The 27,452-nt window shown below is 50.5% G+C and overlaps 1 protein-coding gene across 1 annotated transcript in view; it reads left to right on the top strand.

The window, feature by feature from the left end:
• Positions 1-249: 249 nt before the first annotated feature.
• CACHD1 (cache domain containing 1) overlaps positions 250-27,452 on the top strand; it is a 242,097-nt gene continuing 214,894 nt past the window's right edge. Inside the window, exon 1 of the mRNA XM_056122231.1 lies at positions 250-483. Coding sequence (XP_055978206.1) covers positions 250-483 — 234 coding nt within the window. The remainder of the gene's footprint in view (positions 484-27,452) is intronic.

Raw genomic sequence — 27,452 nt, 5'->3', positions numbered from 1 at the left:
CCGCGCTGCACCGGGACCCGGCGCGGGGAAGCCAAAAGGCGGCGGCGGCCGGCGCCCACTGTCAGTCCCGGAGCCCCGCGATGCCGGCGGCCCGCGCGCCCGCGCCCTGAGCCGGGCGCCCCCGAAGTTTGGGAGCTGCGGGCGCCGCTTTAGAGAAAGTTTTGCTGCGCCCAGCGGGCCCCGGGCGCGACCCCGCGCGGCTCCCGCCCGCCCGGCCGGCGCCGGCTGCTCGGCGGCGGGGAGGCGGCGATGGCCCGCGAGCCCGGCGGGGACCAGGCGGCGGCGGCGGCCGTGCTGGCTCGCCCGGGCTGCCCGGGCCGGGCCGGGGCCCCGCGGCCACCCCGCTGGTTGCTGTGCCTGCTGGCGTGCTGGCTGCTGGGCGCCCGAGCCCGCGCCGACTTCTCCATCCTGGACGAGGCGCGGGTGCTGGCGAGCCAGATGCAGAGACTGTCGGCCGAGGAGCTGGGGGTCGTCACCATGCAGGTAAGCGCGCGCCCCCCTCTTCTCCTCCTGGCCAGGCCCGAGTCCCAGAATGCAGGGTCTTCGTGCCTGGCGAGGCTGCGATCTCTCCTGCTGGCACAGAACTCCCTCCCGGCGTTGCCACCGGACCTTCCCGTGCCCTGCACGGTCCAGCCCCTCTCCCTCTGCAACGCAGGAATGCACTCCCTTCTCCTGCACTGGCCCCTGCCCTCGTGCAGTTCCTTTTTCTCGGCCAGGGCTCTCCGCTTGCCTCGCACCTCGGCCCCGATCGGGCAGGTTTTTTCTCCCACAGTCTTGTTTGCCCCCTGCCACTCCGGCGGACTCTCCGGCCCTCTTTGTGTCCCCATCCGGAGGCGGCAGACGGCTTGGACGTTCTTCGGAGACTCCCCGCCAACCTCCCAGCCCTTGACCGCCTCCTCGCGTGCCCCCGACCCACGCCAGGCGCACGGATGGGCGCGCCCGGAGACCCGGCTAGGGGTGGGCAGGACCCCCAGGGCGCGCAGCTGCTTCAGGACCACCTGGACCCCCGCGGAGAACTGCTCCGGGGAGCGGGCTCTGCGCCCCCGTCTCTACGGCCGGGTGCACAGCGGGAGGAGCTGCGGGTCCCCGACGGGGTGTGCGCTGGAGACTGGTTTTCTGCTGCCTGTGTTTGTCTGTTGCCTGTTTGTCGTTTGCGCGCCGTCGGCTGTGAGATTTAGGTCTTGTTTTATCTGTGCCCTTTGGGAGGGACGGATTAAGTGAATACACTGAATCAGGTTCCCATTTTCTCTACATTGTTTACTGACTATCAACCCCCCCCCCCACACACACCCCAAAGTGGAGGGGGCTTAAGAAAGATTTCCCGCGGCGAAGAAGGATTCCTGAAGATGTTATTAATAACCAGCGGTAGTAAAAATTGCTCAACACACACACACCACCTGCAGATTCTAGTCCTGGTTGATTTTATTTTTCTGATTTGGGAACCACACCCGGCAGTGCTTAGGGATTACTCCTGGCAGGGTTCCAGGGACCACCATCTGGGGCGCCGGGGATCAATCCCTTCCTCCCCCCCACCCCTCGCTGGCCGCCAAGCGCCCGACCCCAGGCGGTATCACTACCTGCTCCAGCCCTCCATTATTGTAACGTACTTGGCGAAAAGGCCCACCTGATAGGAGAGGCTAAGTGATAAGGGAGAGTCTGAACCCTCTCGATGACAATTCCTCCCTAAAGTGACCTCTGGGCATTCTAGCAACAGTAGCGGGAGGGATGTGGTTTTCCAGGGCGCTGAAGCTTCGAGGAATGTGTCCCTGGAAGTGGTTTCTGATTTCAGTTGCACTGTGACCACCTCCCCATGAGAGAGCTTTTTGAGTCACTTGGGGATTCAAGTTCCCGATGTCTTTTTGTAAACCTCCTTCCCTACTCCCTCCCGCCCCGCCCCCCATCTTTCCCTCTCTATGGAAGTGTTGCCACTTCCCTGACCCATTCCATGGATCTTGGAGAGAGGGTTGGGTTTTGTTTTTATGGAAGTGAGATGAATTTGAAGGAGGCTTGACTCAGAAGGTAATTTTATATTTGTCTGCCAACTCCGAGGCCCTGAAGTGCTGCAGAATGAGGATATTTCTTCTTTTGGATAATAACGGGCAGGCTTTGAAATGTGATGTCGAATGTCTCATATGATGTTTCCTGGGGTGTCTAATTAGTGATGCCTGCTATTAGACACCCACGATTAGACATCAATGAGCTGTCTTTTTCTCTTCCATCCTTCAGGTTCAGAGTGCCTTGCCATTTTTTTCCATATGCATCTGCCGATTTCCAGGGAGGGCCGGCAAAGTTCTTAGGAGTGAAGCAAGCGCCTCTTAGAGGAAAGAGAATTAAAATGTTAGAAGGAAAAAAAAAAACCAACCTAAGATTCCGCCCTCCTCCCTCCCCCCAACAATTGGAGTTTTGCAGCTTCACCTCTTGCTCTGAAGGAAATTTAATGTGTCGCCATTTGGGGCTGTGCCCATAAGATTACTAGGCATTTTGTCACCTTCTTCCTCTCTCTGCATCTGCTCTAGGGATCTTAGGGCCCACCGCCTTCCCTTTATTAGCTAAGGAGTTGCTATTTCTAAGATGCTGACTGCGGTTTTACTGTTTCTCACTTGATCCTGGACAAAAGGTGAAATCGGATCCACACACATTGTCATTCAGGTAGGCCTCCAAAGCAAATGTAGTTTTAAAAGGCTTCCCTGTTGAAAAGGAGACACTTTAGAAAAAAGCCCCGGTCGGCAGGGGGTTTGTGCCCAAATGGCCTTTTATCTCCTCCCCACTGGCCTCTTTCTAACACCTTTGCAACCGCCGGGTGGAAGCTGACCTCCTGCGGATGGGGTTTTTGTCTGGCAAAATGTGAAGTGGTTTCTTTCCTGTGCCAAAGGCTAGCGCTCACTGTATTTAAATTCCTCTCTGCGAGCTGTACATTGATCTGCCACTTGCCTCCATCTGGGAAGATTGGGAGAAAGAGTCTCTTTTGAATTTGGTTCTCGGACCCTGCGCTGGGTGATGGGGGTGGGGAGTCCTCTTTGGAAAAACAAACAATCCTCCCCCGTCCCCAAATTAAGGCCAGCTAGGATTCTGGTCCCTAAGAACTGAGCCTGGGAGCCCTCACATTTCCCCCCGGCAAACCTTTGGGATTTGTTCAGTGGGTCTGAAGTGATGTGGATTTGTGGTGGAGCCTGGTGGAATGCTGGGTTTTACAGCCCCGGTGATAATCTGTCGGAGGAGGTGGGACATCACGTGGGCGTTAAATTGAGCTGGGGTCAAACTTCATTGGCAGATAGGAGGGGGCTGAGGAGAGGTTCTGCCTCTTCTCCAGGAAAGAATGTTCCGTTCCCCCCCCCCCCCCCCCCCCCCCCCCCCCCCCCCGCTTTAAAGGGACAGACTCCTTCCTTCTGACCTTGGCATTCGAACCGTGTGGTCCCGTTTGCTGGGTCGCCTCAAATGAGAGGCGCCGTCTTTCTCTAGGTCAGTTTATAGGGAGATAACCCATATCCCGACTTTTCAACTGCTTCAGTAGCTTCACACGTTCTCCCAAGACAGTTGTTAATGCCTCACAATTGCAAAGTGGCTCTCCCAGGAGGCCTGTTGCCTTGATTTCAGTGATTTCAAAGGGCACTTTGCAGGCTGCTTTTGTATCAAAGCAAAAAAAAAAAAAAAAAGAACCAAAAAAGTCCCTCCAGCTTTCGTGGCCACTGTACTCCCCCCTACCCCCCACCCCCCACCCCCTTGGCTGATCGTTCCTTCTTGATAAGAGTGGTCTCGTAGATCTTCTCATACAGGCTTGCTCTCAGAGCTGTGAAAGTCGTAGTTTCTTTTCAGTAACAGACACAATATATTTTTTTAAATTTTTGGCTTGTTTTGGGGCCACACCTGGCCTCACTCAGGGAAGAATCCTGACTCTGCTTAGGAACTGCTCCTGAAGGGCTCAGGGGACTATATGGGGTCTTGGGGATCAGACCCGGGTCAGCTTTGTGAAAGACAGGCGCACTACCCGCTGTACTGTAGCTCTCTGGTCCCTGTAGCACTGTTCTCCCCTTGTTTATCGATTTGCTCAAGCAGGCACCAGTAACGTCTCCATTGTGAGACTTGTTACTGTTTTTGGCATATCACATACATCACAGGTAGCTTGCCAGGCTTTGCCGTGCGGGCGGGATACTCTCAGTAGCTTGCTGGGCTCTCCGAGAGGGGCAGAGGAACCGAACCCAGGTTGGCCGCATGCAAGGCAAACACCCTACCCGCTATGCTGTCGCTCCGGCCCCTCTGGTCCCTACATTAAAAAAAAAAAATAAAAATAAAGTCTTTGATTTGACCCAACTCATTTTGCTCCAGTCACTGAATACTGACTTTCTCCCACTACCCCCATCCCAACCCCCATACATCTTGGGTGAGAGACAAAATTCTCAGCAGCGTTCTCTTAGGGGTGTGAGGTGTGCTGTGCCGCCGAGAGGGGCTGTGTCTCGGGAGATTTGCTGATGATTCATTCATTCATTCATCAAAAGTGTCTTGGAAGGGCAAGAACCCCTACACAGTTGTTTGGAGGCCTCCAACTTCCTGTTGTCCACGGTTGGCAGATCTTGACTGAAGTGAGGGGTGGTGGATCTGCTGGACTGTTCTGTGGCCATTGCGGCTGTGGCGAGTGTGAAGCTGGGGCCGGCCTGTTGTTGGAAGAACGTTCACAGACAACTTTCTTTGACGCTCCTGGGATGTTGTTCGTTTGGGGTCACATCCAGTGGTACTCAGCACTTATTACTGGCTCTGTGCTCAGGGCAGACTTGGGACTGTATGGGGTGCCCAGAATCGAACCCGGGTCAGTTGCATGCAGGGCCAGAGCCCTCCCGCTGTGCCATGGCTCCACTCTGAATTTTTTTTTTTTGGAGGGGTCACACCTGGCAATGCACTGGGGTTACTCCTGGCTCTGCACTCAGGAATTACTCCTGGCTCTGCACTCAGGAATTACTCCTGGCGGTGCTCAGGGGACCATATGGGATGCTGGGAATCGAACCCCAGTCGGCCGCAAATGCCCCCTATCCGCTGTGCTACCCTCCAGCACTTCAGCCTGGATTTTTAAGGAAGCATTCAGGCACAGCCTCTTAGAGAAGCCCCAGGCAGGAGGCAGAAAGACCCTCAATGGGGGTGAGCAGCTAGGTAACAATGCCTGTTGTGAGGAGACAGAGCCAGTTGGGAGAGTTGTTTCACCGAGAGACGCACCTGACGCCCATTTAATGTTATAGGACAATGTCGGCTTCTGAACAGCAAGGGCCTGGCCCCTGACCAGCCAGGGTGCCCGCGTCCATGCCCGCTCCCACACAGCTCCACTGGCCTAGCCAGAGGCACTGTGCCCTGGGCTTGTCACAGGGCTGGGTGGGGGTCATCAACCTCCCGGGAAAGGGAGGTGGGCAGGTGGTGGGTTTCCCTCCAGTGGAGTCAGGAGAAATGCTGAACTCAGACTTGAGCTTCAGTTGAGCAGCTCAGATAGAAACAGCTTCAGAGAGTGAAGGGCCCTGTCAGGGCCAAGGTGTTGGTGAAATGCTCGGACCATGTTGTCAATAGTGACGGAGTGAGAGGAGGTGAGTGAGAAGAGATGAGTGAGAGGAGGTAAGAGGAAGCGAGTGAGAGGAGGTGAGTGAGAGGAGGTGAGTTGGGGAAGTGTCTCTCTGTGCGGTAGTCTGTTCTTCCCCTCCTCCCTGCCAAGAGCAGAGTTGGGGGCACCACACCTGGCAGAGCTGTGGCTATGTCATATTCAGTGCCTGGGGGTCACTCTCAGGGGTCCATATGGTGCTGGGATCAAACCCGGGTTTCCCACATGCAAAGCGGATGCTCCAGCCCTTTGCGTCATCTCCGCAGCCCTCCCTGTTCAGTTTTGCATCCGCCCGACAGAGTGGCAGGGCAGGGACTTCTGCTTTGTTATGGGACCTGGCAATAGGCTTATCTGGGACTTACCAAGGAGGAAGGCCTGGTCTGTGCCCCCATCTTCTCATCTGTCCATGGGTACAGCAGGCAGCCTGGGGAGAGATGGGGGGTGCTCAGGAGAGAGGGGGAAGCAAAGGAGGGGCAGGGCCAGGAGTGGAGCAGGGTTGCCCGGCCAGGTGATGGGTACATACCTGGGCTGAAACCTTGCACCTTGGCTGAGACAGTCCATGCTGCAGCTGCCCTGAGCAGGGACCATCACAGGGTCAGTGACCACCAGCCACGCTACTTCCCTTTGGGGTGCGGGGAAATCCCGACCCCCTGGACGGGGGACCCTCCCTTCCTTTGACCCCCATGTTTTCTGCCTTGGTGCCTTCGGACAGTGAATTTTTGTTTTGTTTGGGGGCCACACCCAGACATGCTCAGGGCTTACTCCTGGCTCTGCACTCAGGAATCACTCCTGGTGGGGTTTGAGGGACCATATGAGATGCCAAGGATTGAACCCTGATCAGCTGTGTCCAAGGCAGATGCCCTACCCTCTGTCCTGTGGCTTCAACCCCATGGACAGTTAGTCTTGGTGGCCCTTCTGTCACTTGCATGCCGGTTGGCAGCCCTTTTTACGTCCTGCTTATGGTTTCCCCGCCAACAGAAATGACACGTTGTTTGGATGCTTTGAATGCACACATAGGCAAGTCTCACCTGTCTTGGGGTGTGGGGTGAGGGTGGTTGAGGCCTGTGTTTGCAGACAGCATGATGGGTACCTAGACCCCCGAGCACTGTACCAGTGGGAAAATGACTGCCTCGCCCTCTTCCAGAATGGAGTGTCTGGGTAGGATTTTTTTTTTGCTTTTTGGGTCACACCCGGCAATGCACAGGGGTTACTCCTGGCTCTGCACTCAGAAACCACTCCTGGTGGTGCTAGGGCACCATATGGGATGCTGGGAATCGAACCCGGGTCAGCCCTGTGTAAGGCAAATGCCCTACCCGCTGTGCTACCGCTGTGGTATCACTCCAGCCCCGGGAGTGTCTGGGTAGGAGATCTGTCACTGTCACTGTCCTCCCGTTGTTCATCGATTTGCTCGAGCGGGCCCAGTAACGTCTCCGGTGTGAGACTTTGTTGTTACTGTGTCTGGCATATCGAATACATCACGGGTAGCTTGCCAGGCTCTGCCGTGCAGGCGAGATACTGTCGGTAGCTTGCCAGGCTACACCCTGTGTAGGGTGCTGGACTGAACTTGGTAAGAATGAGCCTTCAGAGAGAGCTGGGCTGGGGGTGGCCCGGGTGGCTGAATCCGGGGCTGGATTGTTTCCTCTATCTTACTTGGCGTCTGCCCGAGTCCTGATGTTTCCTGCCAGTCATACTTGAGCCTAGGGGCTGGGGGAGGGGAAGAGAGCGCTTCTCGCTTGTAACTTGGTGCTATTTCTGGTTGCTGCTTGAGGAGTTCCTTCCTTGAGCTTAAGTGGATGAGTAGACAGGAACCTCGCAACCCCCTGGGATTTGGTTGTTAGGTGCATGGGGGATTTATTTGGGATCTGCTTCCACGTGGTGTGAAAAGGGATTGAAATTCAAACCACGAAAAGTGCCTATTGTGACTCAGCTAGTTATTAACCTCCTCTCTTCTGGATTACTCAGAAGTCACTCTGATGTATGCATCCTCTGACTGGTGGGGAGAAAAAAAAAAGATTTTAAAAGACGTGTCTGAGGCTGGAGAAAGTCTAGGGGGGTTAAGCGCCCGCCTGGCCCGCCCCCAGCTCACGCTGTCTCTCACCAGGGCTGAATATGGTTCCCCAAGCACCATCGGGGTGATCCCTGAGCGCTCCCGGGTGAGGCTCAAAAACAAACCAAAAGAGAGTCCGTCCAGACATGGCATGCAGCCTGTCGTCAACAGACGCACACAGGACAGTGCGTGGCACTGGGTGGCACAGAACCTGGAAAACTCTGAGCACCGAACTCCTGATGGTGACAAAATGAATCCCCAGAGCAGCATCCCTGTGGCCGGTGCCCATTTCCAGCGGGGTATAACGTGGGCAAGATCTCAGGGATGTGGGGCAGAACCTTTCGTTGGGCTTTATGAAGAAACTACACAATCTCTTACTTATTGTTTACCTTTAAACTTTGGGGGCTAGGGTGACTCCCAGGCAGTGCTCAGGGGCCCTTGAGCAGTGGCCAGGCCAGTGGTTCATTGTAAGGGTCCGAGGATGTGGTGCTGCTGTGGCTTGGTACCTTGTGTCACTTGGGCTTAAACCAGCATTGGGTACATGCAGGTGTGTACTCCTCTCCCCCCCCCCCCCACTGTACTATCTCTTCACCCACTTTCAAACTTTTATTTTTGCTTTTTTGGTCACACCTGGCGATGCACAGGGGTTACTCCTGGTTCATGCACTCAGGAATTACTCCTGGCAGCGCTCAGGAGAGCACATGCGATGCTGGGAATCGAACTCGGGTTGGCCGCGTGCAAGGTAAAAGCTCTATCTGCTGTGCTATTGCTCCAGTCCCCCAAACTTTTGCTCGAGTGGGCCCAGTAACGTCTCCATTTTGAGATTTGTTGTTACTGTGTTTGGCATATTAAATACATCACGGGTAGCTTGCCAGGCTTTGCTGTGCGGGCGAGATACTCTTGGTAGCTTGCTGGGCTCTCCAAGAGGGGCCGAGGAACTGAACCCAGCTCGACTCCGCCGGGCTGGCTGTGCGCAAGGCAAATGCCCTACCACTGTGCTGTTGCTCCAGCCCTGGACGCAAAATAAAATTCAAAAAATAAAATAAATCCAACAGTAATTTAAGGCTTTCCTTGTACCTCAGGAGCTGGAGTGATATATCGTACAGCGGGTACAGCGGGTAGGACATTTGCCTTGCATGTGTCCGACCCAGGTTCAGTCCCCGGCATCCCATATGGTCCTCCAGCACTGCCAGGAGAGATTTCCTGAGTGCAGAGCCAGGAGTAAGCCCCGAGCATCATTGGGTGTGACCCAAAAAGCCAAAAAGAAAAAGAAAAAGACTGAGATCTCTGAGCCCAATGCCAGCTGTGGTCCGGTTAGCTTCATCCGTGCCCCGGTTCTACCCACTCAGCCCGCAGCCAGCCCTGCGTTCAGATGAGTTCTTCTACTCACAACCATTTTTAAGACAGTCCCTTACCATTTTTTTTAATTTAAATTTCTATTACCCGTGATGTATTCGATATGCCAAACACAGTAACAACAAAATCTCCAATGGAGACGTTACTGGGCCCGCTCGAGCAAATCGATGAACAACGGGAGGGCAAAAAAAAAAAATTCTATTAGTCACTGTGAAATTATGAAGTTGTTTGTGATCGAGTTCCAGGCTAGCAGTGTTTCAACTTTGATCCCTTCCCCAGTGACCAATCCCTTCCCCCTTTGCTCCCCACCCACCTGTCTGCCTCTCCGAGGGGCACTTTTTAAAGATACAGAAGTTTTTGCACTGTGGCTTAAAGCACTGTTGCCAATAGTTTCATATCTAACATTTAGCCTTCTCCTGGTTCAGAGTTTCCCTCCACGTTGACGCCCGCCAGCCACCCCCTATCCTGTCCCCCAGGCCCCTCAGGTGGCCTGTTTCCTGCTGAAAACCAGTTCTCCTGTTCTTTGTTTCCATTGTCTGTGGGCTTTCATTATACCCCCATTAGGTTTCCTTCTACCCCCTTAAGAGAGATCACTCTGTCATCTCTCTCCCTCTGACTAACCTCACCCAGCATGATGCTCTCCAAGTCCCTCAGTGGAGCAGCAAACTGCACGACTTTATCTTTCCTTCTGGCTGAGTAACACTCTATTGTGATTTGGACCCTAGCCTCTGTATCCAGTCATCTATTCTTGGACATTTGGGTTGTTTCCAGGTTTTGGCTATTGTGGGCCATGCTGCAAGGGTCATAGGGGTGCAAATGCCTCTTCTCCATTTTGTTTGTGGACCCTTGGGGTTGCATTCTTATTTAATGTCTTGTTCAGTGAGTTAAGATGTTTGCAATGTGTTGGTGCACTGCCATAGTGAATTATAAAAACAAATAAACAAACATTGTCCTCCCGTTGTTAATCAATTTGCTCAAGCAGGCCCAGTAACGTCTCCATTTTGAGACTTCTTGTTACTGTGTTTGGCATATTGAATACTCTCGGTAGCTTGCCAGGCTCTCCGAGAGGGGCGGAGGAATTGAACCTGGCTCAGCTGGGCTGGCTGTGCGCAAGGCAAATGCCCTACCGCTGTGCTGTCGGTCCAATGAGTTATAATTGACAAATAAATGTCCATGTTTGGTTGGGTGTTTGTCTATGGAATTGTGGGACTCGTCAGGAAGTGCTCATAGGGTCATGTTGATGCTGAGGGGTGACTCTGGGGCTCCCATATGCAAAGCTTGTGCTCCAAACATCTGTGTCTCCAGCCTTATGAAGTTTTTTAACTATTTTTTTTACTTTTTTAATTAATTTTTTATAATGATATGCTCAGTCCCCAAACTGTTGCTCTGTTCCCTAGTCCTTGTCCTGCACCCTGACACACTCCCACTCGTCCTCCTCTAGATGGGGCAGAGAACAGGGCTAAGCAGATGTGGTTCAAGCTGCATCCCATCAAATACAGGGGAGGAAAAAAATGATCTTTGTCCTTTTGCCCTGCTGCCTTTTTTTTTTGTTTTTTGTTTTTGGGTCACACTCAGTGATGCTCAGGGGTTACTCCTGGTTCTGCACTCAGGAGTTACTCCTGGCGGTGCTCAGGGGACCCTATGGGATGCCGGGGATTTGAACCTGGGTCGGCTTGTGCAAGGCAAACACCCTACCCGCTATGCTATTGCTCCAGCTCCTTCCTAGCCTTCTAAAGGTAACTCACATGCTTTTTTTACTTTGTTTTTGGGTCACACCCTGTGGTACTCAGAGCTTACTCCTGACTCTGAGCTGGGGAATTCACTACAGCTGGTGCTTGGGATGCCAGGGATCGAACCTGCATGCAAGACAAACTTCCTACCCCTGTACTACCTCTCAGGCCCTCACACTTCTTTTAGGAACCTCTGGGGGCCCTTTTGCATCTGTTCTTATGCTGTGCAACCCTTGTTTCAGGCCTGCCTTTACCCACAGGGGTTTTTTCTCTTTTCTTTGTAGTCATTGTCTACAAAGTCTTCCCCCTCCCCCCCCCCCCCTGTATTTGATGGGATGCAGTTTGAACCACATCTGCTCAACCCTGTTCTCTGCCCCATCTAGAGGAGGAAGAGTGGGAGTGTGTCAGGGAGCAGGGGGTTGAAGAGAAAGAGCAGGATTCTGTGCACTTTTTTTCTTTTTTGGGTCACACCCAGTGATGCTCAGGGGTTACTCCTGGCTCTGCGCTCAGGAATTACTCTTGGCGGTGCTTGGGGGGACCATATGAAATGCTGGGAATCAAACCCGGGTCGGCCGCATGCAAGGCAAATGCCCTACCCGCTGTACTATCACTCCGGCCTCCAGGATTCTGTACATTCATGTATTTTATGGAAGGTGAGGGGCAGATCCGGGATCCAACCCAGGGCCTTGCGTGCCCTGGGCCACTGAGCCATGTTCCTGGGCATCTTTGTCTTCTAGTCATTGTGCCAGCAGCTAGTTCTTGGGGGCCTCGTGGCAGCAGTGGGGAGCACAGCCAGCTAGCACTTTCTGTGGGAGACTTCATCCCCTACCAGGGAGGCTAGAGCAGCCTGTAAAGGCCAAGGCACTTTGAGATGGAAAACCTGAAAGATGGCTCTCGGTTACACCTGGGGCTTGTTTGATCTCTCATGTTTTGGAGTCCCATGGGACCTACTGTGGAAAGTGGACCAGGTTTGAGTCTGTGGGGAGCAGTGTGCTCTGTTATAAACAAGAGGGCCTGGGCCAGGACCACAGGGCGAAGCTTGATCGGCACAGCACCGCTACATGACTAATCTAGGAAAGGCTGAAGAGTTGGATTGGAGATAAGAATCTCTTGGTTCTTAAAAATGTTGGCATTTATTTCAGATTTAAAAAAAAAGCACAACAACAAAAATCTCTGTGTGGGCCAAATCAAACATATCTGCAAACCGGATCAGGCCAGAGGCCACCAATTTGCATCGTCTGGATTCAGATTACTCAGTGGGCTTGGGCACTGAGGCTTGTGCGTTTCGGAGGCCAATTCCAGCCAAGCCCATAGGAGAACTTTGCCATGGAGGCTGCAGGAAGCACAGCATCACCATTTAGATTCTTATCTTAGTAGCTGCTGAATGTTTGGTGCTGGGAGTGTCATCCGTTAACTCCCAAGGCAATAGATGCCAGGACAGGTGAGGGACCAGGTGCTTTAAAAAATAAATATGTCTGGGATTGGGACCGACTTGAGGGTAGGGAAGGATGCTGGCAAACTGCCCAGAAAAAAAAGGGGGAGTATTCGGAGTTGGCTGATCCAAAATTCGAGAGTTTCCGGAAGACTCCTGAGTGTTGGCATTTTTGAGCAACTGGAAGATGATGTGAAGGTTTGGAGACGGAGGGAGATGGAGAAGTTTGAGAGGTGGATGAGGTCAGCTTGTGGGGTTCTTTGCTTGAGGGAGCAGAGGTGAGCGGCTGCAGGTGGGGGACTCTGGATTTTTCACTTTTCTTTTTTTTTTCTTTTGCTTTTTGGGTAAGGGGACTAAGCACCTTAGTCCCTGTTCTAGGTCTATGGCTCAAGAGGATTCTCAGATTCTTGGTGTCCATTGAAACTTTTTTGGGTGCTTTTTCTTTTTGATTGCCTTTTGGGCCACACGCAAGGGTGGTCAGAGTTTACTCTGAGGTCACTTCTGGCAGTCAGTGCTCCAGGAACCATAGAAGGTGCTGGTATTTGAACCAGGGTCTGCCATGTACAAACAGTTCTACCCATTGTACTATCTCTCTGGCCCCTCGATTGAGACTTTTGATTTAGTGCAGGTGACTGGTCACTCTCTCATTATTACCGGCTTGGAGACTCCTGCAGTGAATAGCAGTGAACAGCCCTGGGAGCTTTGAGTTGGCTGGACTTGGCGTGGGCTCTATTTTTCTTGGCATGCCTGCTCTCTTCCGTAGCATCTCTGCTCGGTTGCAACACCCTGGCAGCAGCCTCCTGGGCTGCAGTTGAGAACCCCTTGTTCTCCATCGCGCTGGCAATGTTCTTAGCCTGGATCAGTACCTACTCCCCGGGATTCTTGGTCTTTTTTTTTTTAATTTTGGGGGGAGTTGGGCCATACCCAGGGTTGCTCAGGGTTTATTCCTGTGCTCTGTGCCCAGCAGTCACTCCTAGTAGTCGTAAGGGACCATAAATGGTGCTGGGACTCAAACTCCTGTCAACCAGGTGCAAGGCAAGCGCCATAACTGCTGTAGAAAGTATCCAGCCTGGTTTGAATTTTTTTTCTAAATAGGGCTGACATCCAACAGTGCTGGGGGGTGGGGTGGGCTTGTGTTGTGATGGGTGCCAGGGACTGAAGTCAGGGCCTTGTGCATTTGGGGCTCATGCCCTACCCCTGAAGCCACCTCGCCACATTGAATTTTTCACTTTTTTTTTTTTTTGCTTTTTGGGTAACATCCAGCGATGCACAGAGGTTACTCCTGGATCATGCACTCAGGAATTACTCTTGGCGGTGCTCAGAGGACCACATGGGATGCTGGGAATTGAACCTGGGTCAGCCATGTGCAAGGCAAATGCCCTACCCACTGTGCTATTGCTCCAGCCTCTTTCACACTTTTCTTGATATTCTCCTGTGTCAGCTGCATTTTTCTGAGAGAAGTTCGCCTTATGATTAAAAAAAATACCTTCACTTAATTAAAAAAATATATCATTCATCTTGGAGAAGCATGTTGAACTGAATTTTATGACTAAGAGCTTAAAGTGGATGGTCTAATCTGGCAACTTGGTTTTTCATGTTCATTCGTTATTCAAAGACCTCTAACTTCGCAGGGCACTAAGGAAATACAAAAAAAAAGTCAAGACTTAACTATAATGTTAACGAGATTTTTAAAGAGCAAATGCTTACTTTTTGGGGTCAATAACTGCTTATAAGAGTGAACCTGTACCACTAAAGTAAAATTCTTTTTTTTAAGAGAAATTTTTTTTTCCAGAGAAGGAAGAACTTTGGTTCTTGGTGTTTATGTAAGCCACAGAAGGAAATGAATTCCACCTGTCATTTTTAGGCAGTTCTATTTGGAATTGAGTTTCAGGGCCTGACTTCTTCTCCCTAGATATCAGGAATAGGGTTTTTTATTCTTGTGTTTGGGGGTGAATATTGAAGAAATTTTGAAATTACTTTGGCAGGGGTGTTTGGCTGGAAGATGAAGCAAACTGAATGTCATCTGTACATCTTTTTTTAAAATTGATCCTTTATTTATTTAGTTTGGCCAGCCTGCAGTGCTCAGGGCTTACTCTTAGCTCTGCACTCAGGGATCACTCCTGGCAGGGCTCAGGGGACCATATGGGATGCCGGGGATCAAACTTAGGTCAGCTCTGTGCAAAGCAAGTCCCCTCCTATCTGTTTGTTTCCTTCTTGCTCTCCCTCTCTCCCCCTGCTTACTTCAAATGTTGTCCCCAGATCCCCTACCCCCATCAGTTTTCGGATTTATACAGTGGATTTCTGAATTAATTACAGATAGAAAGGAACCAACCCCTAAGACCCCTCACACCGGATGGACTTGAAGTAGCTTTGGCTTCCTAGCTCTTGGAAGTTGTGCGTTTCCTTCAAACTGCAGAGTTGAAACCTGGGGAGTGAATTTTTATCTGTGCTCTGTGATATCGTCTTGGTTCCATTCCAACCATAACAGCTATTTGAAGGGCTTTACAAACCCCCCTCCCCATCCTTATCCCCCAAACTCCAGTCCCGTCCCCCCCCAAGTCCTCCCACACTTCATTTCTCCCCTGATTCCCTTCGGATATTTTCTGAAATGTTGTTTTTGCAGGGAGTATTTTCAAAGATGGTCCCAGAGCCCTGGTGGAAGGGCAGGGAAGCTGGGCCAGCCAGCGAGAATGAATCTGAATTTTTAATTAGTCTTTGAGTTGTTTCTTCAAAGTGTGGAGACATCATTAGTGATGTAAGTCTTGTTGCATTAGCGGAGACTGACATTTCACTTCAAACGGGCAGAGCGCAGCTGTCCTGCGCAGATAAAAGTGGCCAAGTGCAGGCGAGCAAGGTGGATTGGTAGATAATTAGCTGTCCCACATTACCGCGCGGGAGAGCCGCCTGCCACTCACGGGCAGGAAGTGGGAATTATTAGCAGGAGAAAATCCGAGGGTGGTGTGAAGCACTTTGGAATCACTTCAGCTGTGGCAGAGCTGATAAGGTGTCTGTGAAGGAAGCGAGGAGAACTGAAACAGGATGGCCAGTTTTCTTTTCTTTTTTAAAAAAATCTTTAATTCTAAAGAGAAATGGTGAGAAATTAATAATCTGTAAATACACTGAAATACGGAAGCATCGGCTCTGATTCCGTGTATAAAATAATTAACCAGCTTAAAACAGTCTTCGGAGTTTTGTGTTACTTGGAAATGAAAGGGGGAATTCTCTAGGACAGAGGGGAAAAATCGCAGGCAGCTGTAAAGCTTCATATTGGGTTGTGAAAGTGTCTGCCTCCTCCGATAGTAGTGTTAGAATATTTCTTTTTATTTATTTATTTATTTATTTTTGCTTTTTGGGTCACACCCGGCGATGCACAGGGGTTATTCCTGGTTCATACACTCAGGAATTACTCCTGGCGGTGCTCGGGGGACCATATGGGATGCTGGGAATCGAACCTGCGTCGGCTGCGTGCAAGGCAAACGCCCTACCCGCTGTGCTATCACTCCAGCCCCAGTGTTAGAATATTTCTAAAGGGATGGAAGATGTCTGGGTACAGCCTTCCTGGTAGAATAGATGTGCTGTTTTAAAGATTTGAGGGGTTCTTTGGTCTTTATATTCATCTCTGAGAAATTCAAGGTGTGGAAGGACCTGTTGGGTTTCTTGTCTGGCCCGAATGATTTTTTTTTTCCCTGCTTTTTGGGTCACAGCTGGCGATGCACAGGGATTACTCCTAGTTCTGCACTCAGGAATTACTCCTAGCGGTGTTCAGGGGACCATATAAAATGTTGGGAATCCAACCCAGGTCGGCTGCATGCAAGGCAAAACACCCTACCTGCTGTGCTATGGCTCCAGCCCCCTGAATGATTTCTTAGCTAACATTTGATGGGATGGTTCTGGCCCCTGTGGGTCATGCCCCATGCTCTTGGCAATGTTCTAGACTCCCCAGTTCCACCCATTCTTTGTTGGGGTGGGTGAGGGGGAAAGTTGAGCCATACTTGGTGGTGTTCAGGGTTGTTCGGCTCTGGTGGTGCTGGGGCTTTATAGGGGGTGCCAGGGCTCGAACTGTCCAACTGGAGGTTGCCACATGCAGGGCAGATGCCTTCCCCAGTGTACTCTCTCCTTCATGTCAGTACCTTTTTTTTTTTTTGCTTTTTGGGTCACACTCAGGGTTTACTCCTGGTGGTGATTGGGGTCCATATGGGATGCCGGGGATCCAACCTGGGTCTTCCGCGTGCAAGGCAAACGCCCTACCCGCTGTACTATCACTCTGGCTCCTTGTCGATACACTCTTAATTAGAGATGGGCTTTCTCCCCATCGGCACTTTCCCTGGCTTCTCAGCGACCCGCAATGAAGTGGGCTGGACCAACCCCCTCTTTTAAAAACATTTTTTTGTTGTTGTTACTAGTTTCCCTTTTGGGCCACACCTGGCTGTGCTCAAGGTTTACTTGTGACTCTGCACTCAGGGATCACTCCTGATGGTGCTCGGGACAGTATCTGGGTATGTGGTGCCGGGGACTGAAACTGTGTCAGCTACATGCAGGGCAAGCACCCTAGTTGCTCTGATCCCGAGCGCCTTCTAACTTGGCCGCTTTCTTCTTTCTTTTTTCTTTTTTGGTCACACACGGTGATGCATAGGGTTTACTCCTGGCTCTGCACTCAGGAATTACTCCTGGTGGTGCTCAGGGGATCATATGGGATGCTGGGGATTAAACCCGGGTCAGCCGCATGCAAGGCAAATACCCTACCTGCTGTGCTATTGCTCCAGCCCCTGACTTGGCCACTTTCTTCTGCTCCCTCTCAAGGCTGTTCATAAGATGTTGCTGTTTGGGGGCAAACCTGGAGAACTGATGGCTTGGGGGGAGTCTTTCATTTCTGTGTTTTGGTCACTCCAGCAGTACGGGGGGTGCTACTCCCAGCCGAGTGCTCAGCGGTCCCTGTGGTGCTGGAGATCAAGCCCACGTGTCTGGCTTTCCTCCCCTCGGCTCATTGCGCTGTCCTCAGCCCATAGAGATGGGCACTTCGGAGCTCGTAGTCGGTTTCATGGGCCCTCTTGCAAAACAGAGACATTTGCCACCTTGGGAGGGAGACTTAACGCTGTGAATGGTGAACCTTTCACATGAATTACGACTGAGCTTCCTCGAGAGATTGTTCGTTCAGATGCCCATAAAGGCTGCCTGGACACTTTTTATTTGTGTATATTATTCAGAGAGTAAATGTGGGCAGGAGGTGCAAATGGTGACGCTTCCGTGCAGGTGGGAGGTAATGGACCGGGAACACTTGCAGGAAGGAGCCAGATTTATGTATCTGGAGAGCCCAGCTTAGACAGCACTGCCCTGGCACCGCGAGGGCCTGGTAGGATCTGCCTGGCAGGAGACTGGTACCCTTCTTCACTTGGAACCCTTCGTTCCCCCTTGGCCGCTCTGTGCTGGGAGCCATGCATACATGGTTGATTGCAGTGCCCATCAGGGGCTGCACCTCTGCTTCCTGCTGCAGTGCCCTGGAGACCACACACCGTTCTGGCATGGCAATTGGGGGGCAGACAGCTGGAACTGCACTGGGTACAGGTAGAACTTGGCAGGTGCCTTTGTGGTCATGCCCTCCTGGTTGGCAGCCTTCTTAAACGGTAGATTGTGGCATTTGAAGAGTTGCTATTTCATTATTTAAAAAACATGTATTGGGGAGGGTGGTTGGGGGCTACAGCCACGGTATACTCAGGGCTTCCTCTTGTCTCTGAGCTCAGGGATCACTCCTGGAGGGGCCTGCAGGACCTTTTGGGGTGCTCAGGATGGAACCCAGGTGGGCCTGTGTGCAAGGCAAGCCCTGGACTGTCTCTTTGACCTGTCGTTGCTTTTTGACATTGAGTTTTGATTATCAGGTTTTGTTTTTGTTTTGTTTTGGGGTCCTATCCAAGGTCGCTCATTGCTTACTCCTGGCTCTGTGCTCAGGGCTCACTCCTGACTAGGCTCAGGGGACTTTGTGGGATTCTGGGGATTGAATCCAGGTAGGCCACGTGCAAGGCGAACATCCTACCTGCTGTACCATTGCTATGATTCAGATGAACAAAAGCAACCTAGAAAGCAATCTAGCGCAGCATCAATCATATGGGGGTGAACTTTTCATGTTAGAGTGTAAGCTGGATAATGTCTGTTGAGAATATTCAGGAATAAGTATATAAAAAAGAACAGAGTGTGTGTGTGTGTGTGTGTGTGTGTGTGTGTGTGTGTGTGTGCACATGCGCGCGCGCAGGTGGGCGTGTGCGTGCAAGTTATAGACTTACTTTATTGTAGACTTTGGATCTTACTTGTTAATTCAATCGATATTTATAGAGCACATATTATATGCCAGGTCCTGTGCTTGGACTTGTGTTTAAATAATTGGAAAAGAGACTTGTTCCTACACTAACAGAGCCTAATGCCCATCAGGGGAAATCAAGATAAAAGAAATAATCATGTAAATCAAAGTTGTAAGTTCTGAGTCTGTGTGAAAGGAAGAAACAATTAGAGAGTAGCAGGGGGAATCATTTCTTTCATCTCCTTCCCTTCACTCTAGCAGATGTCTGGGTACAGAGCAGCGGGGACCCCCACTTGGCACCAGTAGGCAGCACTGGGGTTGAACTTGGAGGTTCCAGGCAGACTTGCAAGGAGATGCTTTCTGTGGCCACTGAACACCAAGGGGATCCTTTTCAAATATGCTGCTGTATCGCTTCTTAGCACTCTGTGCATTCTTCTCCGATGCAGAATCAAACTCCACCTGCCAGTGGCCTCCACAGCCTACTGAGAATTCTAATCCTTACCATCTCCACGACCTTTGTCTTTCTTAATGGCTCTCACCATGTCCAGCACACCATGTGTTTGTCAGTTGGACTGGTAGAGAATTTTTTTAAAGTTCACTTAACAAATGCACTCCAGCTTTCTTGGCAGAAAAAAGAAACAAAATCTGATGACCATGCAGTGAAATACAGTAAGAGCTCCTCCCCCTCAGCAGACTCCCTTTCTTGCCCCCTGCTTTCACCCACCAGCTCTACTCTTCCTTCCTCACTCTGAATACACACCTGCCTCAGTGTCTTTGAACTTGCTTCCTTTCCCGGAAGTGCTCTCCTCCTCCCTGCCCAGTCCTCCTTGATCTCTTGGCCCTGCTGCCCTCCTTCCCCTCCCACAGCCAAGCTCTGTGTGGGTCATGCTGTTTTCTTGTGCAGCCGTGCGTGGCACTTAGAATCACTTAGTCAACATAGGGTGAGGAGGAGTGGGAGGGAGGAGTGGGAGGGAGCACGCTGGGCCAGGTGGGAGAGGCGGGGGTTTGGGGGACTCCTGGGAGGAGCCTGTCCCAGGAGCAGTCAGGGGCCAGCAGTTGCATCTGAGCAAAGGTCTTGAGCAGCACCTGGAGGGGGGGAGGGGGGCGGAGAATAAAGGGTGGCTCCTGTATGTGGCCCCAGGACTTTGGATTTTTATTTATTTCCTGTGAGTCAGGGCGAATGCAGCTTGCCCCAAAGGACTCCTGCTCCTTATTTCGTGGCCCGAAGGGAAAAATGAAAGCATTAATAAAACAAAACTGCTCCGAGTTGACTCTTGAGTGCAGGAATGCAAAACTGCAGGAAAGGTTCCGGTGGATTTTCTTCACCGTGCTACCGTGTCTGATTTGGTTTTCATTTACAGGCCGGAGCGTATATTCTAACCCCCCCCACCCTCACCCCGCCCTGCAGATTGCAATGATCAACTTTTTAATGTGGCCTTGAAATGATTGAACTGGATCAATGGGAAGGACATCTAATATTTAGAGAGTAGAACTCAGTGGTAGAGTGTATGCCTTATCTGTGTGAAGCCCTGGGTTCAATCTCCTGCAACACACACACACACACACACACACACACACACACACACACACACAGAGTCACGTGTGTGTGTGTGTGTGTGTGTGTGTGTGTGTGTGTGTGTGCATTAGAATCAGGGATGGAGAGATTGCTCAAAGGACACATGCTTTACATGGGAGACCCAGACTTAATTCCTGGCCCTACTAAGGGTAACACACACTCCCTGCTGAGTACTGAACCAGGAGTACCCCCTGAGCACTGTTGGGTGAAACCTCAAGGGCCCACAAAAACCAAATTTGTGGTATTCCATATCATTACTGGTTTTAACGATTCTGAGGTGTACAGATTTATGGCATTTTGCTCGGTTTTATGCAGCCCCCCACCATCCATTCTCAGAAGTTTACCCTCCCTAACCACAAGCCCTGCACCCTTTAATCAGCTTGCCTCCCCTCTGCCCCCAAGGCTCTGGGACCACCGTTCACTTCCCCTGTGAACATGGCTGCTCTCTGGAACTCTTGTAGGTGAAGTCGGGTGCGAGCCGGCCTTTTGGGGCTGATGCAATGAGCTCAGGGTTTATCCCTGTTGAGCTGTGGGCCTAAACTTCTTCCTTTGTGAAGTGAGTGAAAACCCATTGTTTACAATGCAAGTTGACTGTGTTTGTCCTTGGATGGCCTGCAGCCAGTGATGGGCATTTGAGTCTGCGTTGCTTCTACCTTTTGGCTGCCGTGACTGCCACTACTGTAAATGTCGGGATGCCCATATCTGCACCCCTGCTCTCAGTTTGTTGGGGAATGCCTTCGGAAGGGGCATTGCTGGATCATGTCGACATCATGCAGTTCATTTATTTTGTGCAATGGCCTTCCTGTTTTCTTCTCATGGCCGAACTGTTTTATAGTCTCACAAGCCACGCATAGGAGTTCTGATTTCTCCATGCTCTTGCCACACCGTGTTACTTTATTATTATTTTTCTTCTTAATAATAGCTATCCAGTGAACGTGAAAAGACTCATATGGGTGTCAAGCTCAGTGCATTTTGATAAATGCAGTTAGGTAAGTATCAACCCCAGACGAGATGCAAAGCAGTTTCGGCAGCATTCCCTCTCGAAATTCTCTGCTGCCGCCCCTTTGTAGTCTATCCTCCCCACACCGTCCCCTGGGTACCCCCAAAACCACTGGTATAGTCTCGTCTCTGTTGCTTTGCCTTTCCCGGGATGCTGTGCGACATCCTAGCTTGCGTTCTGAATCAGCCAGCCTGTTTGATGCAGCGTGATGCATTCCAGATTTATCTGTGCTGTGTATCACCCGTGGTTACTCCTTCCTATTGACAAGTAATATTCCATGGTGTGAATGTGACAGCATTTGCTTAGCCATTCACCAACTGAAAGTCTTTTGCATCTTGGGGGATGATCAAGCTACTATAAATGTTCATATACAAATTTAAAACTTTTTTTTGGTCACACCCGGCGATGCACAGGGATTACTCCTGGTTCTGCACTCAGGAGTTACTCCTGGCTGTGCTTAGGGGACCATATGGGATGCTGGGGATCAAACCCAGGTCGACTGTGTGCAAGGCAAACACCCTACCCGTTGTGCTATCGCTCCAGCCCCCCAATTTTTTTAAAACTTTTTTTAATTAGTGAAACACCATGAGATACAGTTATAGACTTATAAATTTTTGTGCTTGGGTATCAGTTATACAATGATCAAGCACCCATCCCTCCACCAGTGCCCATCCTCCACCACCGCGGGTCCCAGCATCCCTCCCACCCCCCATCCCCCCCATCCCACCCTGCCTCTGTGGCAGGGCATTCCCCCTTGTTCTCTCTCTCTTCTTTTGGGTACTGTGTTTTGCAAGAGAGGCGTTGAGTGGCAATCATGTTTGGTCTATAGACTACTTTCAGCATGCTTCTCCCACCCTGGGAGGATCCTCACAACAACCTTTATTTGGTGCTCTCTTCTCTATCTGAGCTTCCTTTTCACCTAGCACGTGTGGCTGGCCTTCAAGTCATGGAGCAAAATTCCTGGTACTAATCTCGGCCATTCCTGCCAGCCCCCAATTTAAAACTGTTTTGTTTTTGTTTTTGGGCCACACCTGGTTTTGTGCTCAGGGATCACTCCTGGTGGGCTTGGGGGACCATCTGGAGTGCCAGGGATGAGTCAAACCTTGGTTGACATGTGCAAGGCATGTGCCCTCACTGCGGTACTACCTGGCCCGCATATACACAGTTTTGTTTGATCATCCATTTCTCCGTCTCTCGGGACGGGCTGTTGTATCCTAGGTAAGCTGCCTGCTAAATTTCAAGGAACTGGGCAGGGAACATGACTCAGAGGTAGAATGCACACTTTGCATATGTGAGTTGAAGTTGGCTCCCCAGCACCACAAAGCAGAACAAAAGAAACTTTGTGCAACAACTGATCTCTATTCCAAAGGGTGGTGCTGCTTTGTACTTCTTTTAGCAGTGTCGTGGTGGACCCACATCCTGGGTAGAATTTGGTTGTTTTTTAATGTAACATTTAATGTTAGCCAGATGTGCAAAGTCAGAGTCATACCTCGTTTGGGTAGTTTACAGCATTTCCCTAGTAATGATGCTGAACATTTTTTTTTATGTACCTATTTGCCATTAGTATATCGTGTGTGTGTCAGTGTGTGTGTGTGTGTGTGTGTGTGTGTGTGTGTGTAAAACCCAATCTTTTGCCTATTTTTAAAAATTGCTTCCTTATTGTTGATGTTAGAAAACAATTTTTGGAAGGGGTTTGGGCCACACCTGGCAATACTTACGGAGTAGTTCTGTCTCTGCTCAGTGATCACTCCTGAAGGTGCTCAGGGGACCATATGTAGCACCCGGTGCCCTGGCCCCTCCCGCCTGCTGTCTGCTTTGTGCTTTGTGCTTCAGAGCCCAGCCATTGTCCCTTGGCCAGCGACATTCGCCTGCATAAGTAATTGTGATTATTTTAGGTAGGCCTCACTCTTCTGCTCTTACCATTACAAAAAAAAAAAATTTTTTTTTAAAGTTTTACTTTTTCTGGGGTTGGAGCAATAGCACAGTGGGTAGGGCGTTTGCCTTGCACGCAGCTGACCCAGGTTCGAATCCCAGCATCCCATATGGTCCCCTGAGCACCGCCAGGAGTAATTCCTGAGTGCATGAACCAGGAGTAACTCCTGTGCATCGCTGGGTGTGACCCAAAAAGCAAAAAAAAAAAAAAAAAGTTTTACTTTTTACCCTGTGTGCTGGGACCTAAGCCCCCAGCAGCCTGAAAAAATGCCAAGCACCAACCCTAGTAGAGAATTCAGCTGGACTAGTAGAAGGTGATTAGTACGTACCTGATTATGACTGTTTGTGAAGTGATTTCCTGAGCTCACTTGTTTGACTGTATGTAGCACTTGGTGATGTTCAGAAAAGTTAGAAAGAGGGGCAGGAGCGATAAGACAGTGGGTAGGGCTTTTTTCTTGCACGCAGCCAATCCAGGTTCCATCGCCAGCATCCCATATGGTCCCCCGAGCACTGCCAGACGGCAGGAGTACTTACTGAATACAGAGCCAGGAGTACCCCTGTACATTGCCTGGTGTGACCCAAAAAGCCACCCCCCCCAAAAAAAAGAAAAATCAGGAAGAGGGTCTCTATTTTCAGATGTTCAACAGCCTGCATTGAGCTCACTACAGTGAAGCATTTTGTTTTCTACTGTTTATCTGTTCAAAATGGCATCATTTTCTTGTGGGGGCTAAAGGGACGGTTACTGTATTCCCAAATGAACATAACAGAAACCTTAAGAGTAATTTTTAATTAGCTTGGTATGTGGTGCTGAGAGTTGAACCCAACACTTACCACTTGCAAGGCAAGTGCTCTGTCTGCCACGGAGCGACATCCCCAGTCCTAACCTATTTTAGTAAGTGATTTTTGAGAGCATTATAATTAGAAGAGTTAGTGCCATCTAGTTTGTGCGGCGTTAATCAGAAATTCATTCATAGCTCCGTGGGGGAGAGAGCTCAGTGGGATAGAGTGCAGATTTTACAGGCAGATGCTGAGCTTTGATCTCTCACACTGGACATCAGGAGTGATCCCCGGGCACTGAACCAGGAATAGCCCCTGATGTGGGCCCTCTATTTAGTTTTATTGGAAATCTCATTATAATATGATATAAGTGTCCTATTTCCCTTTTCAGTGTACCCTTTAAAAACTTATATCCTTGGGCTAGAGCAGGTAGGGTAGTAGTTGCCTTGCACAAGGCCGACCCACGTTCAATCCCTGGCACTCCTTATGGTTGCCCGAGCCCATCAGGAGCGATCCTTGAGTCAGACTCAGGAGAAAGCTCTGAGCACCCCTGGATATTGGGCCCCTGAACCCTCAAACAAATGAAACCTGAGAGTTCCAGAACTTGAGTACAGCGCAGTGGGCTTCTGGATTTTCAGTTCACATCAGTGTTGGTAAATTCTGGAAGTCAAAGATTGGTAAGATGTTTCCCACACAGTCTTACAGAATATGCAGGTGTGAAACGTGTTAATGTAGCTCTCGTTATTCCTTCCGTTCTTTCAACACACTTCACATGGACATGCCATCTGCGAAGACTTACTCCGTAGATATAGATCATTTCTTTAAAATAAAAAAAAATATTTCCTGGGCCTCCTTAGCAGCGCTGGGAGCCACCAGTGGGGTGACCCTTAGCAGAGCCCAGGAGATCTCTTGGTGCCTGGGAATGAAACCTGGGGTCATGCGTGTGCCAGCCACAACCCTGAGCTGTCCCAAGCCCCATGAATTTAGGTCCCTGACAAATCACGAAAACTGGCCTTTCATACACCGTCCACTTAGGTGACTGAGACCAAAATTGGATTGACAGACATATAGATAGCTGATATCAGCTTTATTTGTGACATTAGAATTCTGTAGATGAGGTCAGAGCAATAGTACAGTGGGGAGGGCATTTGCTTTGCATGCAACTGACCCAAGTTTGATCCTCAGCATCCCACATAGTCTCCCAGGCAATGTCAGGAGTGATTCCTGAGTGCAGAGCCAGGAATAACCCCTGAGCATCACTGGGTGTGACCTCTCCCCTCCCCCCCAATAGAATTCTATGGACACTTTTTGCCTTAAAAGATGCATATCAAGGACATGAAGTTAGTTCAAAGGATTGGGTGCTGCCTGGCATGCCTAGGGCCCTGGCATCATATGGCCTCCTTAGTATCACTAGGTGTAGCTGTGGTGACTCCCAATACCCCTAAGGAGACCCTCCTCTACCCCCTAAAACAACAAGTACATCATTGTACTATTTTTTTCTTTTGCATCACATCTGGCAGTGCACAGGGATTATTGGCTCTTGGCTGCACCCAGGAATTACTCCTGGCAGTGCTCAGGGGACCATATGGGATGCTGGGGATCAAACCTGGGTCGGCTGTGTGCAAGACAAATGCCCTACCCGCTGTGCTATCATTCCAGCCCCCTATATTACAACTTTTTTTTTCTTTTTGGGTCACACCCGGTGATGCACAGCGGTTACTCCTGGCTCATGCACTCAGGAATTACTCCTGGTGGTACTCGGGGGACCATATGGGATGCTGGGAATTGAACCCGGGTTGGTCGCGTGCAAGGCAAACACCCAACCCGCTGTGCTAACGCTCCAGCCCCTATATTACAACTTATAGCTAAACAGTTTAACCAGGAAAACTAAGTAAATAATATGTACAGTCCTTAATTTCACAGAGATTTACTAGTCTGGCTTTTTTGAGAGGTGCTGAAGAGAGTGGTTAGCACAATCAAGTGTAGCATTCTTGGAGCGATTATTCTAGAACATTCTACTGGGGAGCTGAGTAAACAGGCCCAGGAGGAAAGTCAGAACAGGGATGGAAGATCAGTCCAGGAACTTTGGGGAACTCAGTGGTCACGGTGGATAGATGCAGGGTGGCTTGTGGGTGAGATTAATCCTGTCCTGGCCCCTCCCTCCCAGCATCTGCAGATAAAGCAGAAGTGGTCTGTAAACAATTATGATGATTTACTCTTCGACTGCCTGTCTCCTTCTCCTGGATTTTTTCCTTCTGTCTTTTCTGAACTGCCTGTTGCCCTGAGGCACTTAGCTGTTCCCCAGACCTTTAGTCCAGGCTGGCAGGACCGGCCCTTTTGAAGGTGGGGTGGGTCCTTCAAACAGAAAACAGCCATTTTCCTGGGGTATTGGGGCCCTCCTGAAGGTAGGAAGGGGGAAGTAGCTGATGATCTTCAATTTTTGGTTTCCAGAAAGGCCTTCAGCGCTCTCTGGCTCTGCTGTTCTGAACAAGATTCCCAGAGGAGCGCGCGCGCGCGCGCGCGTGTGTGTGTGTGTGTGTGTGTGTGTGTGTGTGTGTGTGTGTAGGGGGAGGCTGGAGCGACAGTATGGGGTAAGGTGCTTGCCTTGCGCATGGCTGATCTGGGTCAAGCCCTGACACTGGTCCCCTAACACTGCCAGGGGTGATCCTTGAGCACAGAGCCCAGAGTAAACCCTCAGCACTGCTGGTGTGGCCCAGAAAAAAGGGGGCAAGGTGGGAAATGAAAAAGGAGGAAAAAGAAAAAAAAGCAAAGGATTTATTTTCTTTTAATTCCTTTATTGGATTAGCTTGATTGGCTCATGATTGGGTTTCAGTCACACAATGTGCCAATACCAGTCCCTTCACCAGTGTATTGCCCACCACCAATGCCCCAGTTTCCCTTCCTCCACTCCCTTCCCCCAGCCTGCCTCAATGGCAGACACCTCTCTGTCTCTGTCTCTGTCTCTGTCTCTGTCTCTGTCTCTGTCTCTCTCTTTTGGACATTATGGTTTGCAATACAGATACCGAAAGGTTGTAATGTATATCCTTTTTTTTTTCTTTTGGGGTCACATCCGACGATGCACAGGGGTTACTCCTCGCTCATGCACTCAGTAATTACTCCTGGCAGTGCTCGGGGGACCCTATGCAATTCTGGTAAACGAACCCAGCTTGACCACGTACAAGGCAAACGCCCTTCTCGCTGTGCTATTGCTCCAGCCACGTATGTCCCTTTTCCTCCTAGTACTCAGTTCCTGTGCAGATGATCATTTCCAACTATCATTATCATAGTGGTCAAAGAATTTATTTTTTAAATTTTTCCCTATGTTTGTTTATGAGTTTGTCATCGTTCAGAGCCTCCGTTATTCTCTGTTTGAGTGGGGGTGAGCTCCCCATGACTGTGGGGTTCCATGGGAGAAAGCCAGGCAGGCAGCGTGCACAGAGCTGAACTCAGCTCGAGGCTGCCGGATGTGGGCGAGCCTCTTCTGGACCTGAAGGCAGATGTATTATTGGCTCTGCAGGTCAGGGTTTGCTGCTTGCTCTGAGGGGCACAGAGGGCCCCTATTGGGGCCTGGTACTGAGGGGGAAGAGAGATGAATAGTGGAATTGCCTCTGCTGCTAAGGGCAGGGGAAGAAAGGAAGTGTTCTGTTTATCTACTTTTTAATTGAGTACTTATTGTGCATACATGCAGTGCTAAACGCAGGCTAAGTATTGGCTTTTTTTTTTTTTGGTGACGGTGTGGTT

This window comes from Sorex fumeus, unplaced genomic scaffold (assembly GCF_029834395.1).
Source record: "Sorex fumeus unplaced genomic scaffold, SorFum_2.1 ptg000045l, whole genome shotgun sequence".
Classification (NCBI taxonomy): Eukaryota; Metazoa; Chordata; class Mammalia; order Eulipotyphla; family Soricidae; genus Sorex; species Sorex fumeus.
Note: the sequence above shows the minus strand (reverse complement) of the source record. Positions and strands in the feature narration are given on the sequence as shown.